Source organism: Rhinoderma darwinii, chromosome 8, assembly GCF_050947455.1.
Source record: "Rhinoderma darwinii isolate aRhiDar2 chromosome 8, aRhiDar2.hap1, whole genome shotgun sequence".
NCBI classification, from domain to species: Eukaryota; Metazoa; Chordata; class Amphibia; order Anura; family Rhinodermatidae; genus Rhinoderma; species Rhinoderma darwinii.
The window spans coordinates 104,420,706-104,434,244 of record NC_134694.1 but is presented as its reverse complement, the minus strand read 5'-3'; the positions used below and the strand labels follow the sequence as shown (position 1 = coordinate 104,434,244).

The 13,539-nt window shown below is 44.5% G+C and overlaps 2 protein-coding genes across 4 annotated transcripts in view; one reads left to right on the top strand and one right to left on the bottom strand.

Moving 5' to 3' along the window:
- Nucleotides 1-4,965, top strand: part of SPTBN4 (spectrin beta, non-erythrocytic 4) — a 79,254-nt gene extending 74,289 nt beyond the window's left edge. Inside the window, exons 33-37 of the mRNA XM_075836096.1 lie at nucleotides 1,634-1,700; nucleotides 2,810-3,087; nucleotides 3,211-3,384; nucleotides 3,464-3,506; nucleotides 4,642-4,965. Coding sequence (XP_075692211.1) covers nucleotides 1,634-1,700; nucleotides 2,810-3,087; nucleotides 3,211-3,384; nucleotides 3,464-3,506; nucleotides 4,642-4,803 — 724 coding nt within the window. The 3' untranslated portion in view covers nucleotides 4,804-4,965. The remainder of the gene's footprint in view (nucleotides 1-1,633; nucleotides 1,701-2,809; nucleotides 3,088-3,210; nucleotides 3,385-3,463; nucleotides 3,507-4,641) is intronic.
- Nucleotides 4,966-8,689: 3,724 nt separating this feature from the next.
- LOC142659696 (G-protein coupled receptor 4-like) overlaps nucleotides 8,690-13,539 on the bottom strand; it is a 47,777-nt gene continuing 42,927 nt past the window's right edge. For all 3 annotated transcript variants that reach the window (XM_075836094.1, XM_075836095.1, XM_075836093.1), the window contains one exon: nucleotides 8,690-10,115. In XM_075836094.1, the coding sequence (XP_075692209.1) occupies nucleotides 9,047-10,084 (1,038 nt within the window). In that variant the 5' untranslated portion in view covers nucleotides 10,085-10,115 and the 3' untranslated portion in view covers nucleotides 8,690-9,046. The remainder of the gene's footprint in view (nucleotides 10,116-13,539) is intronic.

Sequence of the window (13,539 nt, the reverse complement as noted above, 5' to 3'; positions counted from 1 at the left end):
CTCTTGGTGTTAAGATATAAATGGCTGGAACTTTCTGCCCAGTCTTATAGTTGTGTATTGTAGAGGGGCATATTGATCAATCAGCAAAGGATTGGACCCCCAGTGCTTTGGGAACTCCAAAGATAAGATGTCTCATTGACCGTGGTGTCGGTGAAACTTCTTGCCATCTACAGCTTTAGGGGGGATTCACACGAGCGTGTATTCGGTCCGTGCGGGCCGCGTGGTTTTCACGCGGCACGCATGGACCAATACAAGTCTATGGGGCAGTACAGACAGTCCGTGCTTTTTGCGCAGCGTTTGTCTGCTGCGCAAAAAGCGCGACAGGTTCAATAACTCTGCGTATTTCGCGCATCACGCACCCATTGAAGTCAATGGGTGCGTGAAAATCACGCGCACCACACGGAAGCACTTCCGTGGGACGAGCGTGATTCGCGCAACAGCAGTGAAAAGGATGAATGAAAACCGAAAAGCACCACGTGCTTTTCTGTTTCCGAACATCCAAACGGAGTGTCTTTGCGATGAGCGAAGCCGGACAAGCGTACCGAACTTCACCGGGTTCGGCCAAACTCGTTTTGGCCGATCCCGGCAAAAAAATTATCGGTACGCGACGTCAGGAGATAGTCACTGTCCATGGTGCTGAAAGAGTTAAACTGTTTCAGCACCATGGACAGTGACTTGCGATCCCAAAATACATTAACCTGTAAAAAAAAAACGAAGTTCTAACTTACCGATTACTCCTGTCTCCTTCCTGCAGTCCGACCTCCCGGGATGACACTTCAGTTCAAGTGACAGCTCCAGCCAATCACAGGCCAAGCACAGGCTGCAGCCAATCACAGGCTGCAGCGGTCACTTGGACTGCTGCGTCATCCAGGGAGGTGGGGCCTGATGTCAAGAGAGGCGCGTCACCAAGGACGCGTCACCAAGGACGCGTCACCAAGGCAACGGCCGGGAAGTTCTCGGTAAGTAGGAACTTTATCTTTTTTTTTTTACAGGTTTTTCGCTGTTGTGTTCGGCATTCACTGTCGAGGGTGCTGAAAGATTTAGCTCTTTCAGCACCTTGGACAGTGACGGGCGTTGACAAGCCTCATCTCTATGATGCCGGCTGCGCGAAAATCACGCAGCCGCGCATCAGACACGCATGACACACGCAGCTGTCAAATGGTTTTTGCGCTCGCAAAACGCTGCGTTGTTTGCGCGCGCAAAAACGCAACGTTCGTGTGAATCTGGCCTTAGGCTGGGTTCACACGACCACTTTAACGTCCGTAATGGATGGACGTATTTCGGCCGGAAGTCCCGGACCGAACTCAGTGCAGGGAGCCGGGCTCCTAGCATCATAGTGATGTACGACGCTAGGAGTCCCTGCCTCTCTGCAGGACAACTGTCCCGTACTGTAATCATGTTTTCAGTACAGGACAGTAGTTCCACGGAGAGGCAGGGACTCCTAGCATCGTACATAACTATGATGCTAGGAGCCCGGCTCCCTGCACTGAGTTCGGTCCGGGACTTCCGGCCGAAATACGTCCGTCCATTACGGACGTTAATTTGGTCGTGTGAACCCAGCCTTAAGAAAACATGAGATGTCTTTATATTAGGAAGCTACAACAATTATTGGTCTGATCATCTCTTCCTCTAGAAAGGCGACACTCGCAGACATTGTTGAGCAGCTGCAGGAAAAAGAAGCATCACAGAATAACCCTGCAGTAAGTATTCCCAACCGATATACAGCAATATTTGTATACGCACTTTTTTCCATGATATGGATCGGCGGCATATTGTCCCATGTATGACCAGATTTAAAGACACATTGTCAGCGCTCCGGACATGTCCGTTATAAATTCCCTATAAAATCACAATTCTGTAGCATCGTTTCTTAGAATTGCAGGGGGAATTTATTAAGGCCGGTGTATCATACGCCAGCCTGAATCTAAAGAGTGCTGGAGTAAGAAGCACCAAATTTATTAAGAGACACACCTCTTAATAAATTAGGCGCATCTCTGGCTTTCCGTGCGCCAGAAAGGGATATCCACGGCAGCTGCTGCGATTTGTCGGCCGGGGGTGGGGGCCACTTACCCTTATGGTAAGTCCCACCCACTTTTGAAAGTGGCAATAGCGGCGTAGACCGGCAAAAAGTCGCATAATACTGGCGTACAGCAATTAATAAATTCCACCTCTATCTAACATGTCTGTTTTAGAAACTCCAATACTTGTATTTCCTATAAAATAAAAATTTTGGTTAATCTTTTTTTAGAACTCTGTGTTGTGCCGTTCCTCTGTTATTCCTCCTAGAAATTTATGAATAAATTGGCAACTGGGTGTTACCATTCCCCTTGTCAATGAGGGGGACTTACACAATCCAAGACTGTGGGCACTGATTGGACAGTGTCAGTCTGTGTAAGGACACCCCCCCAACTGGTAACACCCAATTGTCAATTTATTCATAAATATGTAGGAGGAATAACAGAGGAACAGCACAACATAGAGTTCTAAAAAAATATGCTCCAGAATCATTAATTTATGTCAAATACATGCATACACTAAAACAGACATGTCAGGAGAGCTGACGGGTCCTCTTTTACAGATTCTTCACCTAAATGTAGTTTTCAAAAATTCGGATTAATATTGCAGTGTTGGAGTTTGGCATGGTGTGACTGCTGTCACTACAATGCCCGCCATGTTTGACAGACAAAATATCCCTCGAAAGCGCAATCTCTTCAGGGGGTTGACAGGTAGCACATACCTAGTCACCAGCGATAGGTGGAGAACCACTTTGCCTTCTATATACTTAGCAGTTTTTGTTCCTGACCTCCAGAATAAAGATTCTCCTGCACGATTACCCAATGGTATAGAAAAACTACCAGAAAGGACGCCTAGACCTGATCGACCAAGAGCAAGAGACAGACCAAAGCCCAGGAGAAGGCCTCGACCCAAGGACCCAAACCAACCACCGGGTGAAGCACGGAGATCCCGCTCAGCCCCCGCACAGAGCAGTGCACCACCTCCACCTCCGCCCACCCATACAGTACAGCAAGAAGGAGGCCTCTTTCGGAAACATGAGCTGGATGGACCCAGTAAAAAGGCCTCAAACAGGTGAGTGTAGACTGCGCTGTCACGTACTATGGTCTCTCTACATGTAGTGTCTGTGTGGGGGAAAGTCCTGTACATAGAGCCTAGTGACTCTTTACATTGACTTATTTCTCTCGTTTCCCTCAGGTCCTGGGTAAACCTGTACTGTGTGCTAAACAAAGGGGACTTGGGGGTCTATAAGGATGCAAAGAGTCAGAGTTCAGGGGCTACACATGGGGGGGAACCTCTACTCAATCTACATGGAGCTACCTGTGAGGTGGCGAATGAGTACAAGAAAAAGAAGTATGTCTTCAAGCTCAGGTAAGATTTCCTCCAGTGTAGGGAAAATTGATGGTGGAGGAATTGTGGTGATCAGATGTAAAATATAAATGTCTTATAGGTCGACAGATGGGAGAGAATTCCTCTTTCATGCGAAAGATGAGGTGAGTCGTTGCTTTGGTGACTATTTACATCCCCAGAATGCATTTAGTAAAAAAAAAATCCCTCATCTGTAAGACGAATGTCAATGGGAAAAGTTGTACCCTCAAACGGGCGCCCACTGTGTGGTATAGGTTAATGGGGAAAAAAAATGTAGGCCCGCTAAAAAATTCACATTCCTTGAAGGGAAGTGACAATCTTCTCATATTGTGGGTACCTCGATAAAAGCAGATTACAGGAGAGGTTTTCCCCGATCAGCTTTTAGGGGCAGGGGAACCATGGCAGTGCTAAAGTTTATGGCTTCCATTGTTTTTATTGAGTGCCCTCCAGTCCATTGATGTCCAAGTAGAAGACACCCCCCTCCCGATGGGTGACAGAGGGGTTTCAGACAGCCCCTTTAAGAGTTCTCTGCAAACAAAACGAATGACATCATTATGTAATATCGATGCTGTGCAACTCTGATCCAGCCAGGGAGCGTTTCAGCCATTAGTCTGGCAAGAAACGTCATTGGGAGACGTCTCGTAAGACATCGTCCTCCCAATAGGCTGCACAGGTCAGACATATAAGGCTCTGTTCACAATATACGTTAGTTACTTTCTATCAAGTTTCTGTTAATGGCCAGAATAGCGTAGCATGCGGCACCATTCTGTCCATGAGAGACTGGCAACAAAACCCAGTATAAGTCAATGGGATCCATTACAAAACAGATTATAAGGAATCTGTCATGTCTCTTATAAAAATGGAAGCCATGATGCCAGTGTGAACAGAGCCTAACGCCCATAAAGCTTTTTAAAGCCTAAGGCCCCATGCACACGACCGTAGAATTCATTCGTAATTACGGACCCATTCATTTCTATGGCCAACGGACACCTTCCCGTATATTTCCGTGAAGGTTTTCGAGCCGTAGAAAGCTTCCGTAAAAAATAGGACATGTCCTATTTTTTTAATCTTACGGAACGTGGTCCTATACTTTATAACGGGCTCACAAATGCGGGTGACTGTCCACGGCCAGCCGTGCCCGTAATCACAGACCGTGATTATGGGCACGGTCGTGTGCATGGGGCCTTAAACGAAGAGAATTTTTATCCTGTCACTTATTGGTGCCTCGAAATGGACCCTTTTTTCCCCAACCTTTTACAGGAGGAGATGAAAAACTGGATTACGGCTATAGGCACCTGCGTCTCAGAACATGCGGAGATAGCCAAATGGAGCCAGACCCTCCTTACTACCTCCTCCACAGACGAAGGCAACATAAAGAGAGAGTCTGATCGCAGATCCAGCGCTGGGGGTCGTAAGAAGTGAACCATAGGGGGAAGCATGGCGCTTCCTACAAACCCCTACTTTTCTACTTCTTCCGCCTTCAGGTTGAGCCAGGATCAGAACATACACCTGCAGCGATCACCCTTCCAGACCTTATTTCTACAGGTGGTCTGAAAAGCCTTCTGAAATGTTTTGGAACTGAATCTTGAGTGTTACAATTTTATCCTTAAACTTCCATCCTACAACAATCCCTCTTGGTTCCTTTGGGGCCTTGTTGGTATAATGTATCTTGTTCTTTTAGAGTCCGGCGAACATGCATATATTACATACATATATATATATATGGCCCAAACTCTATTACTGTGTAGCAATCAGCCTACGCCTCTAGTATAACAACCGTGGTGGGAATCCAGGCCCCTACGACTTGTGACCGCTATGGTAAAGGGAGAAGACCCGGAGAACTTTGGGTACAACAAGTTTGAATTCCTTTTTTTTTTTTCCTCGGAGATCAGGATGGTCGGAGACTGAAGAAGAGCACAGACATTAAGTGTGTAGGAGAGGACAATGGTTCTAGTTTTGTATTGCTTGTGACAGTCATGCAAGAGAGACGTTCAGAAAACTCTTCACCGTGCAATATTTCAGTGGCTGCTACGCAATTGTGTGATTCATGGGGAGAGACCTGAAGGCCTTTATCCAAGGAGAGCAATGCGTGTGTGAGTTGTCATTATTTCCTTTCACGAAACAACATTTACCGGCAAATCTAGATAAGAATCCTACGTTTCCACATTCATCCACACATGACCCGTGCCCATTAGGTCTTCCACCATATAGCACAACTCGTATCCTATGAAGGATTTCATCTCCGGACTAATATTTCTGCTGAGAAGTAAGACACATCCTGCAAGTAATGTTTACAAATAGATTCAGACTCACGGAGTGGACAGAAAATTTTCTTTCATAGCTTCATTTTGCAGATATTCCTGATCTAGCGCATTCTTACATTTAGCCTTCGGCTACATCTACCTGGTCATATTTCAGTTCATGATGGATCTGCAAATTATTTACCAAAAGGTTGGGGCTGATCCTATCAGTGAAATACACTTTCCTTAAAGGGGTTGTCCATCTTAGGCTCTCCCTTTTTAATTAGAAATCCACAAAGGATAAGCTGATCACAGGGTGTCCTGCTGTAAGGAACCCCAGTATTCAGTTGTAATCTATGGGGAGAACCCCACAGCAAGCGTTCAATTTCTTTGCTGCACCACCATAGTAGTTATGAAGCATTAGACAGTTCCCATTGAAATCATTGAGCCGTCCGTGTAATGTATGGACATGCTTCAGCGCAAGAGACACGCTTTGTAGCCTCTATCCATTAAGGGTCCCTAATGGGGGGGGTCCCCCTTCCCTTATAGGGTATATGAAAATAGTTTCCACTTAATTAAGGATTCTCCTAACTTTCACGGATGGGATCCACTGCCTTTTTATGCAACAACATAGTGATCCTATAAATGCACGCAGTCCTACATTGGACTATCCCTCTATATACCACATGTTCAGTGACCTAAACCAATATTTATGAGAAGTACAGGCTATTTTGGAGGACCTAGAGAATTCACCAAGGCAGTAGATCCTGCTGATCTCATTGGCTGCTACACTTTGTATTTGTTGGGAGAAGAGACACAAGAAGAGCGTATATAGGTTTGGTGTAAGCCATGAAATATCTATGACCATTTCTGAGAAGGTCAGTCCAGGTGATCGTCTTAGAGGAGACGGCCATTACAAGCACGATCGTGGGCATCTATAAATATACTCTACGCTAATACCAGAATGTTCCCTAACCTCCAGCCTAGGGCAAGAAAAATCTACTTGGAAAATGTTTTGAGAAGTACAATACGCACAATGTTGGTTTCCTCATATCCGAATAGTAAGGCCATTGTATTGGGCGTTCCGGACAACAGGTCAACATGCACCGGTTACCGAAACGGCACAGGCTACAATTATAATCTCAGAACCAACATTTATGAGACATGCTGATTGTTTCACCAGTGATATTACAAGAGCCTTTCACTTGCCAGAGCCATATTTATAGGAATGCAGTATACCACGGACAACATGCCACCCAGTCTGGATGATCCATAACCATGGTGGGTCATAGTGTCATTTCGAAAGCATCACAAGCTGTTGAATTGTTAAGCTGACCCACTAGTGTTTCAGGTCATCCCAAGCTCAGCATCCCGGCAAAATGTTGACAATGTAGCCGCAGCCTGATTCTTAGGCTATATTCAGACGAACATGTTTGAAATCAACCGTGAAAAACTGCAGTTTTTCACGTCTAATTCGCACCCATGCAGGGCCCGTTCTCACGGATCCCTCAAAGACTTGAGTCTATTGAGGGATCCCTGAAAACGGACAAAAATAGGACATGTCCTATTTTTTCACGGGCCCTTCACACGGTCCGTTAAAACAACGTCCATGTGAACAGCCCCATAGAAAAACATACAGCCGTGTGACCGCCATTAAAAAACCGCCGTCACTGACTATATGCTCGTCTGAATAAGCCCTTAGTATCACTAACCTTCTTCTAGCTTGTACATAATACCAGGGTTGGGTTCTTTGTATGGCAATGCATTCCATTATACTTCTAGAAAATCCAGTTGGGGAGACTGGATCTCTCCTCCCAGGGTCACTTCTATCTGCATGTTTTAATATTAACGTACCCCCCACTCGCGAGACTGAGGTCTAGCAAGAGTCATGCCGATGCCGGTAAAGCATTGGCAGTACTAGCTACCAGCATTTTGGCTTAGAGGGGCTGCACAAGCGCACGGAGATCTAACGTGGTGATGGGACATGGTGCTAGGTAGTCACGTGAACTCATTCAGTTGCTGTCTAGCGTTAGCGTTGTCTCAGTGTTAACAAAAAATGATTCATCAGTCTGAATTCTCCCCAATGAATAAGTATCATGGGAAATGGCATTTTTACAAGAGCTTCCTTTTAAATGACTATCTTCTCTCCATAGCCGATGGCCACGTATGCGTCACAGCATGTATCCGCTTCCATAGTCCTACAGAATATTTGCATGGCATAAGCTCACCCAAACCTTTAATACGATTTTTATTTATTCAGAGGAAACATTACTGGGAAATCCAGAACATCTGCATCTAGTCCGTTCTTTACTCGGGGGAACCTTTCTGATGTGGCTTTTAGCCAGCATGTCCATTTTAACAGCAAACTCTTACAACTAGATAAACCATAGTTGAAATTACGAGCGGCCATATTGGCCCAGGAGCAAAGCATGTTGGTCTTTGTTGATGATATTTATATATATATATATTATTTTTTTTTTACGTTTCTTGGTGAGAAAAGGCAAAAAGAGCCTTGAAAGAGAGAGAATGATCTTTCGGGTATGTTCACACGAGGTCATTACGTCCATAATTGACGGACGTATTTCGGCCGCAAGTCTCAGACCGAACACAGTGCAGGGAGCCGGGCTCCTAGCATCATAGTTATGTACGACGCTAGGACTCCCTGCCTCTCCGTGGAACTACTGTCCCGTACTGAAAACAAGATTACAGTACGGGACAGTTGCAGGGACTCCTAGCGTCGTACATAACTATGATGCTAGGAGCCCGGCTCCCTGCACTGTGTTCGGTCCGGGACTTGCGGCCGAAATATGTCTGTCAATTACGGACGTAATGACCTCGTGTGAACATATCCTTAGTCTTACGATCAGCAACAAAAATCCCAACAAAAGGTCTGTTGCCGAGAGCTACACACATACATATCTCAGCCATCAGGACCATGGAGTGTGCAAGGATTCTCGTGCATGCCATAGGTTATAAAGGATCTTTAATGCATGAGTAGGTAAAGTCCTCTTCCATTGGATTCTGTTCCTGCCGGTGTAAATGGTTTTCGAGGATGGATTGAAAGAGAGTAAAAAAAAAAAACATTTTATTTTAAAGAATATTCAGCTATTACAAAAGACAATGATGATATGTAAACATGTATTTTCCCACAGGGCTAAGTGCAACGGGTTAAATAAAAGTCAGTTTTCAGAGTTTTACATGCACTGTCTGGAATTGTAGTTTTAAAAGGAATAAAGGAGTGAAGGCATTACTTGTGTCTGTGGGGTTTCTTGCGTTACTGGTTGCTACATATACAACATGAAGGTTATAGGCACAGCGGAAACGTATGGAGATATATACTCAATATTGGTCATTTTGGAGAGCAATGAAAGCCCTGGCTCAGTATGTGTCGATCTACCCCCCACATGATCTATCTGCGTTACAAATCAAAGTACAGTCTCCTCTTTCTTTTCCAGAAGATTATCATTTTCTATTTGATGGGTCACCGTGTTATAGCCACCATTCCTTGAAGTCCGCCTGAAAGAGCTCCGTGCATGACGAAGGGATCGAAATCCAGACCATACCGCTCTGACTTCCTTCAGAAGATCTTGCTTGATGCTTTCACTTACGAAGATGTTGATGAAAGGGTCTAGGGCACTGCTGAGACTGGTCAAAGAGAAGGTGATCCGATAAGCTGGACGTACCTTCAGCTCTATACCACAAGTGCAGATGTTGCGGGCACTAACATAGGAGCGGATGAAGAGCACAATGTGGTACGGGAGGTAGCAGATGACAAAGATGGCAGTCATGGTCATTAAGAGCCCAATGATCTTTCGTTTCTCTTCTTTTTGCAAGCTGTGACTCCGGTGAACCACCCGAACAATAGAGCAGTAGGAGACCACTAGAAGTACCAAGGGAATGAGGAAGACGACAAAGATACGGAAATAGTTGAGTCGAGCCATCCACTGGTCCATTGGATATTTTTCATAGCAAAGCTTGACATTCTGACTCGAGTTGAAGAGTTCATCCCGACCAAGGAACACAGAATGAGTCCCTAAGATAATCAGCCACACCACAACCGAAACTATGATGGCACATCTCATAGTCCTCAACGCTCTGGCCCGAAATGGGAATACTGTGGCTACAAATCGGTCAACAGCGATACAACTGAGGAATGCTATGGTCGTGTACAGGTTGGCATTGAAGAAAAACCCTACAATCTTGCAACTGAGGGCCCCAAAAAGCCAGTCATCTTTGGCAGTGTAGGCAATCCACACCGGAAGGGTGAAGATATACATGAGGTCTGAGGCACAGAGATTGGCAAGATATACTCCAAGCACATTACCCCTCTTCACATGTTGATAGATAACGCCTATGGCAGCCAAGTTTCCAATCAGACCAAAGATAAAAACTAATCCATAGATAATGGGGAAGAGTGTGGCCTCATAGGTAGCAGAATAGTCGCAGCTTTTTCCACATGCCATGGAGGAATCGTTCTGGACTCTCAGACACCACCTAATGGGAAAATAAACACAGTCACGTAAATACAATTGCTTAATAAGCCTTGCAAAAAAAAAAAAGTAGCAAGAATGGAGTGAATATCACATGTCAGCTGCAAGTAACGCTCACTACACGCCAGACGAGCTTAGACTGAGGGTTAACAAACTTTATTAAAGTTGCCTTATCACATTATATTTAACAGTTAGATTTTACATCTTCTAAGACTTCGTTCACATCTGCGCTAGGGCTGCTTTCCGTCGGAACGGAGCCCTGACAGACACAAACGGAAACCGTAGGTTTCCATTTACATCACCATTGATTTCAATGGTGACCGATCCGGTGCCAATGGTTTCCATTGGTCTCCGTTGTGCAAGGGTTCCGTCGTTTTGACGGAATCATTAGCGTAGTCGACTGCGGTATGGATTCCGCCAAAACCCTTTCACAACGGAAACAAACGGAAACCATTGGCACCGGATCCGTCACCATTGAAATCAATGGTGATGTAAATGGAAACCTACGGTTTCCGTTTGTGTCTGTCTGGGCTCCGTTCGTCGGAATGGAGTTCTAGCACAGATGTGATCGAAGCCTAAGGGTATGTTCACACGCTGTGACCAGAACCGTCTGAAAATACGGAGCGGTTTTCAGGTCGAAAACAGCTCCTGATTTTCTGATTATTTTTTTTTAACAACTCGTGTTTTTCGCTGCGTTTTTTACGGCCGTTTTTGGAGCTGTTTTTCAATGGAGTCAATGAAAAACGGCTCCAAAAACGTCCCAAGAAGTGACATGCACTTCTTTTGACAAGCTGTCATTTTACACGCCGTATTTTGACAGCGACGCATAAAATTACACCTCGTGGGAACAGAACATCGTAAAACTCATTGCAAGCAACGGGCAGATGTTTGTAGGCGTAATGGAGCCGTTTTTTTCAGGCGTAAAATGCCCGAATTACGTCTGGAAACTGCGTGTGAACATACCCTTAGAAGCGCATTACATACAATACAAATTGTGATTGCTAAAACAGACAAAAAGTTGTTTCAAACACTAGAGGGCAGTGCAACGTGCGCAACTATTTTTGTTACTAGTGAATTCTGTTTTACTTTTCTCAGTTACACTTTAGAAAGTAGTTGAAAATCCCGTGACAGTTTTTGCACTTGGTTTTAAGTGTGGTCTAAACTGCGAACATTTTGCAAAAAGAGGTTCAGCTCCATCTACTGTAAAGGCCCTTTTCAGACAAGTATTGCAACTCGTCTGATTTATCAGTATTGAAAAATTAACATTTTCCATCCAAATTCCATCAGTATTGTCCGAGTGAATTCGGTTCGGCAGTTTTTTTTATGTCCGCATAGCATCGTTTATCAATTTTTTTACGTAATTTCCTGCTTTCTTTTCAGAATCTCCTAGCGGCCTATCCGTGAAAAATAGACCGCACTCGGATAGCGTCCGTGTGCGGTCTGATTTTTTTCACAGACCCAGCAACTTGAATGAGCGAATCTAGTGTGAGAATCGGACCAAAACTTATACATGCTGCGATTTTCTCTGCATGGTCAAACGGTGCGTGCGACAAATCAGACACGTGAATGGGTACATTGACTTAAATGCGTCATTGTTCAGTCCGTGTGTTTTCCGTTCTAAATTTGGACGTGAACAACGCTGGTCTGAATTGGGCTTTAGGGCAGTTAGATATAAAATTGTAGTGAATATAAGTTAAAAAAAATAATAAAATCACAACATTTGGCCCGATTTATCAGAATAGTCTTTAAAAACTGTTCTTGATCACAATTCAGCTTTCGTGCTCTGGAAAATGAAAGCTGCACTGTGATTGGTTACTATGGGTACCAAGGCCAGATTTTCTAAAATACCGTTTTAATACAGGAGGCCTAATTGGCTAAAAACGGAAGTTTTTAGGGCAGGTAGTGCTTATGTGTTGCAGATTTTAGACTGTTCTCGCCATTGTTCTTTAAAACGGTCATTGGAGCTTTAACATCCAGTAATAGCCTGTGCTACAACAGATCAATAACGTAGCTCTGATCTCACATCCCAACGAGCCCCCCGCTGCTTCAGTGTCTGCACGGCGTGCTCTGCGGTTTTTGCGTGGCACTGATGTAGTATAAACTACTTTTTATCCCCCGTTGTGAATGTTATTTTATTCCACTTGTCACTATCCAGTCACAGCGTTAAAATCTTGTGATGTCAGTGTGTGGATGAAAGGAGGACTTCGCGGTCACATGACTGCAAAAACGGCATGTCGCGCTGTGAACACGGTTTACACTGGATATTGGCTACTGAGAACAGAATCACGGCGGGTATAAATAGGATGTCTGTCTTTTAGGCTATGTTCACACGGATCACAAAATACGGCTGAAAATACGGAGCTGTTTTCAAGGGAAAACCGCTCCTGATTTTCAGTAGTTTTTTAATGAAACTAGCGTTTTTCACGGCCACTTTTGGAGCTGTTTTTCTATAGAGTCAATTAAAAACTGCTCAAGAAGTGACATGCACTTTTTTACGGGGCGTCTTTTTACGCTCCGTTTTTTGAAAATGAGGTGTAAAAATGAGGCGAAGATGCGCAGTATACCGGGAGCGGACGGGTTATGTAACTATACTCGTAGGGTCTGCGTTTGGTTAAAGGTAAACCCATACACCGAGCATGTCTCAGGATCAATGGCGGGTCACTGAACTGCACTTACAGGACACATCACTTAGAAACAACTTGTTAGATGTGAAAAGGAACATTTACATTTGTGAATCATCGGCCATGAAGAAGCGGCCGCGTAAAGCAATCACGTCTGTAAACTCATCCACCAATGTATATAATGGGCAGGGTTGGTGGTCATATGTAAGGAACCTACGTGAAATCCATAATAGTGCAGAAGCAGGCCCGATGTGAACCCTCTCAGCAGCCGATTCGCGGAGAGGGTTCCCGCAACTTAATTACCATAAAGTGTGTCAAAACAAACATACAACTTCTATTTGATTTGGTGATCTATATTCGGTCCAATGGAACCAGTTTTGATGGACGTTACACATTTTGCACGTAAATCTAACCGTAAAGGGTTTTTGCAGGATTAGAAAAACACGGCTGCTTTCTTATAAAAACAGCACCACACCTGTCCACAGGTTGTGTGTGGTATTGCAGCTCAGCCCCATTTACTTCAAAACCAGACAACCCGTTGACAGGTGTGGCACTGTTTTTTGAAGAAAGCAGCTATGGTTTTCTACCTGTGGATAAACCCCTTTACGCCATATTCACACAGTGGATGGGTTGGTCTTGTTTTTTGCAGTACTTTATTTTATTACATTTTGGCGCACTAAATCGTAGTCTGTATTGTGCCCACAGATACAAGAGGTCGGCTTACACATCAGCAATTATTACAATTTGTTCGTTTCCAATTATTGTGTGATCTAAATGCACAACAAGATCAATAAAACGATTGTTTCT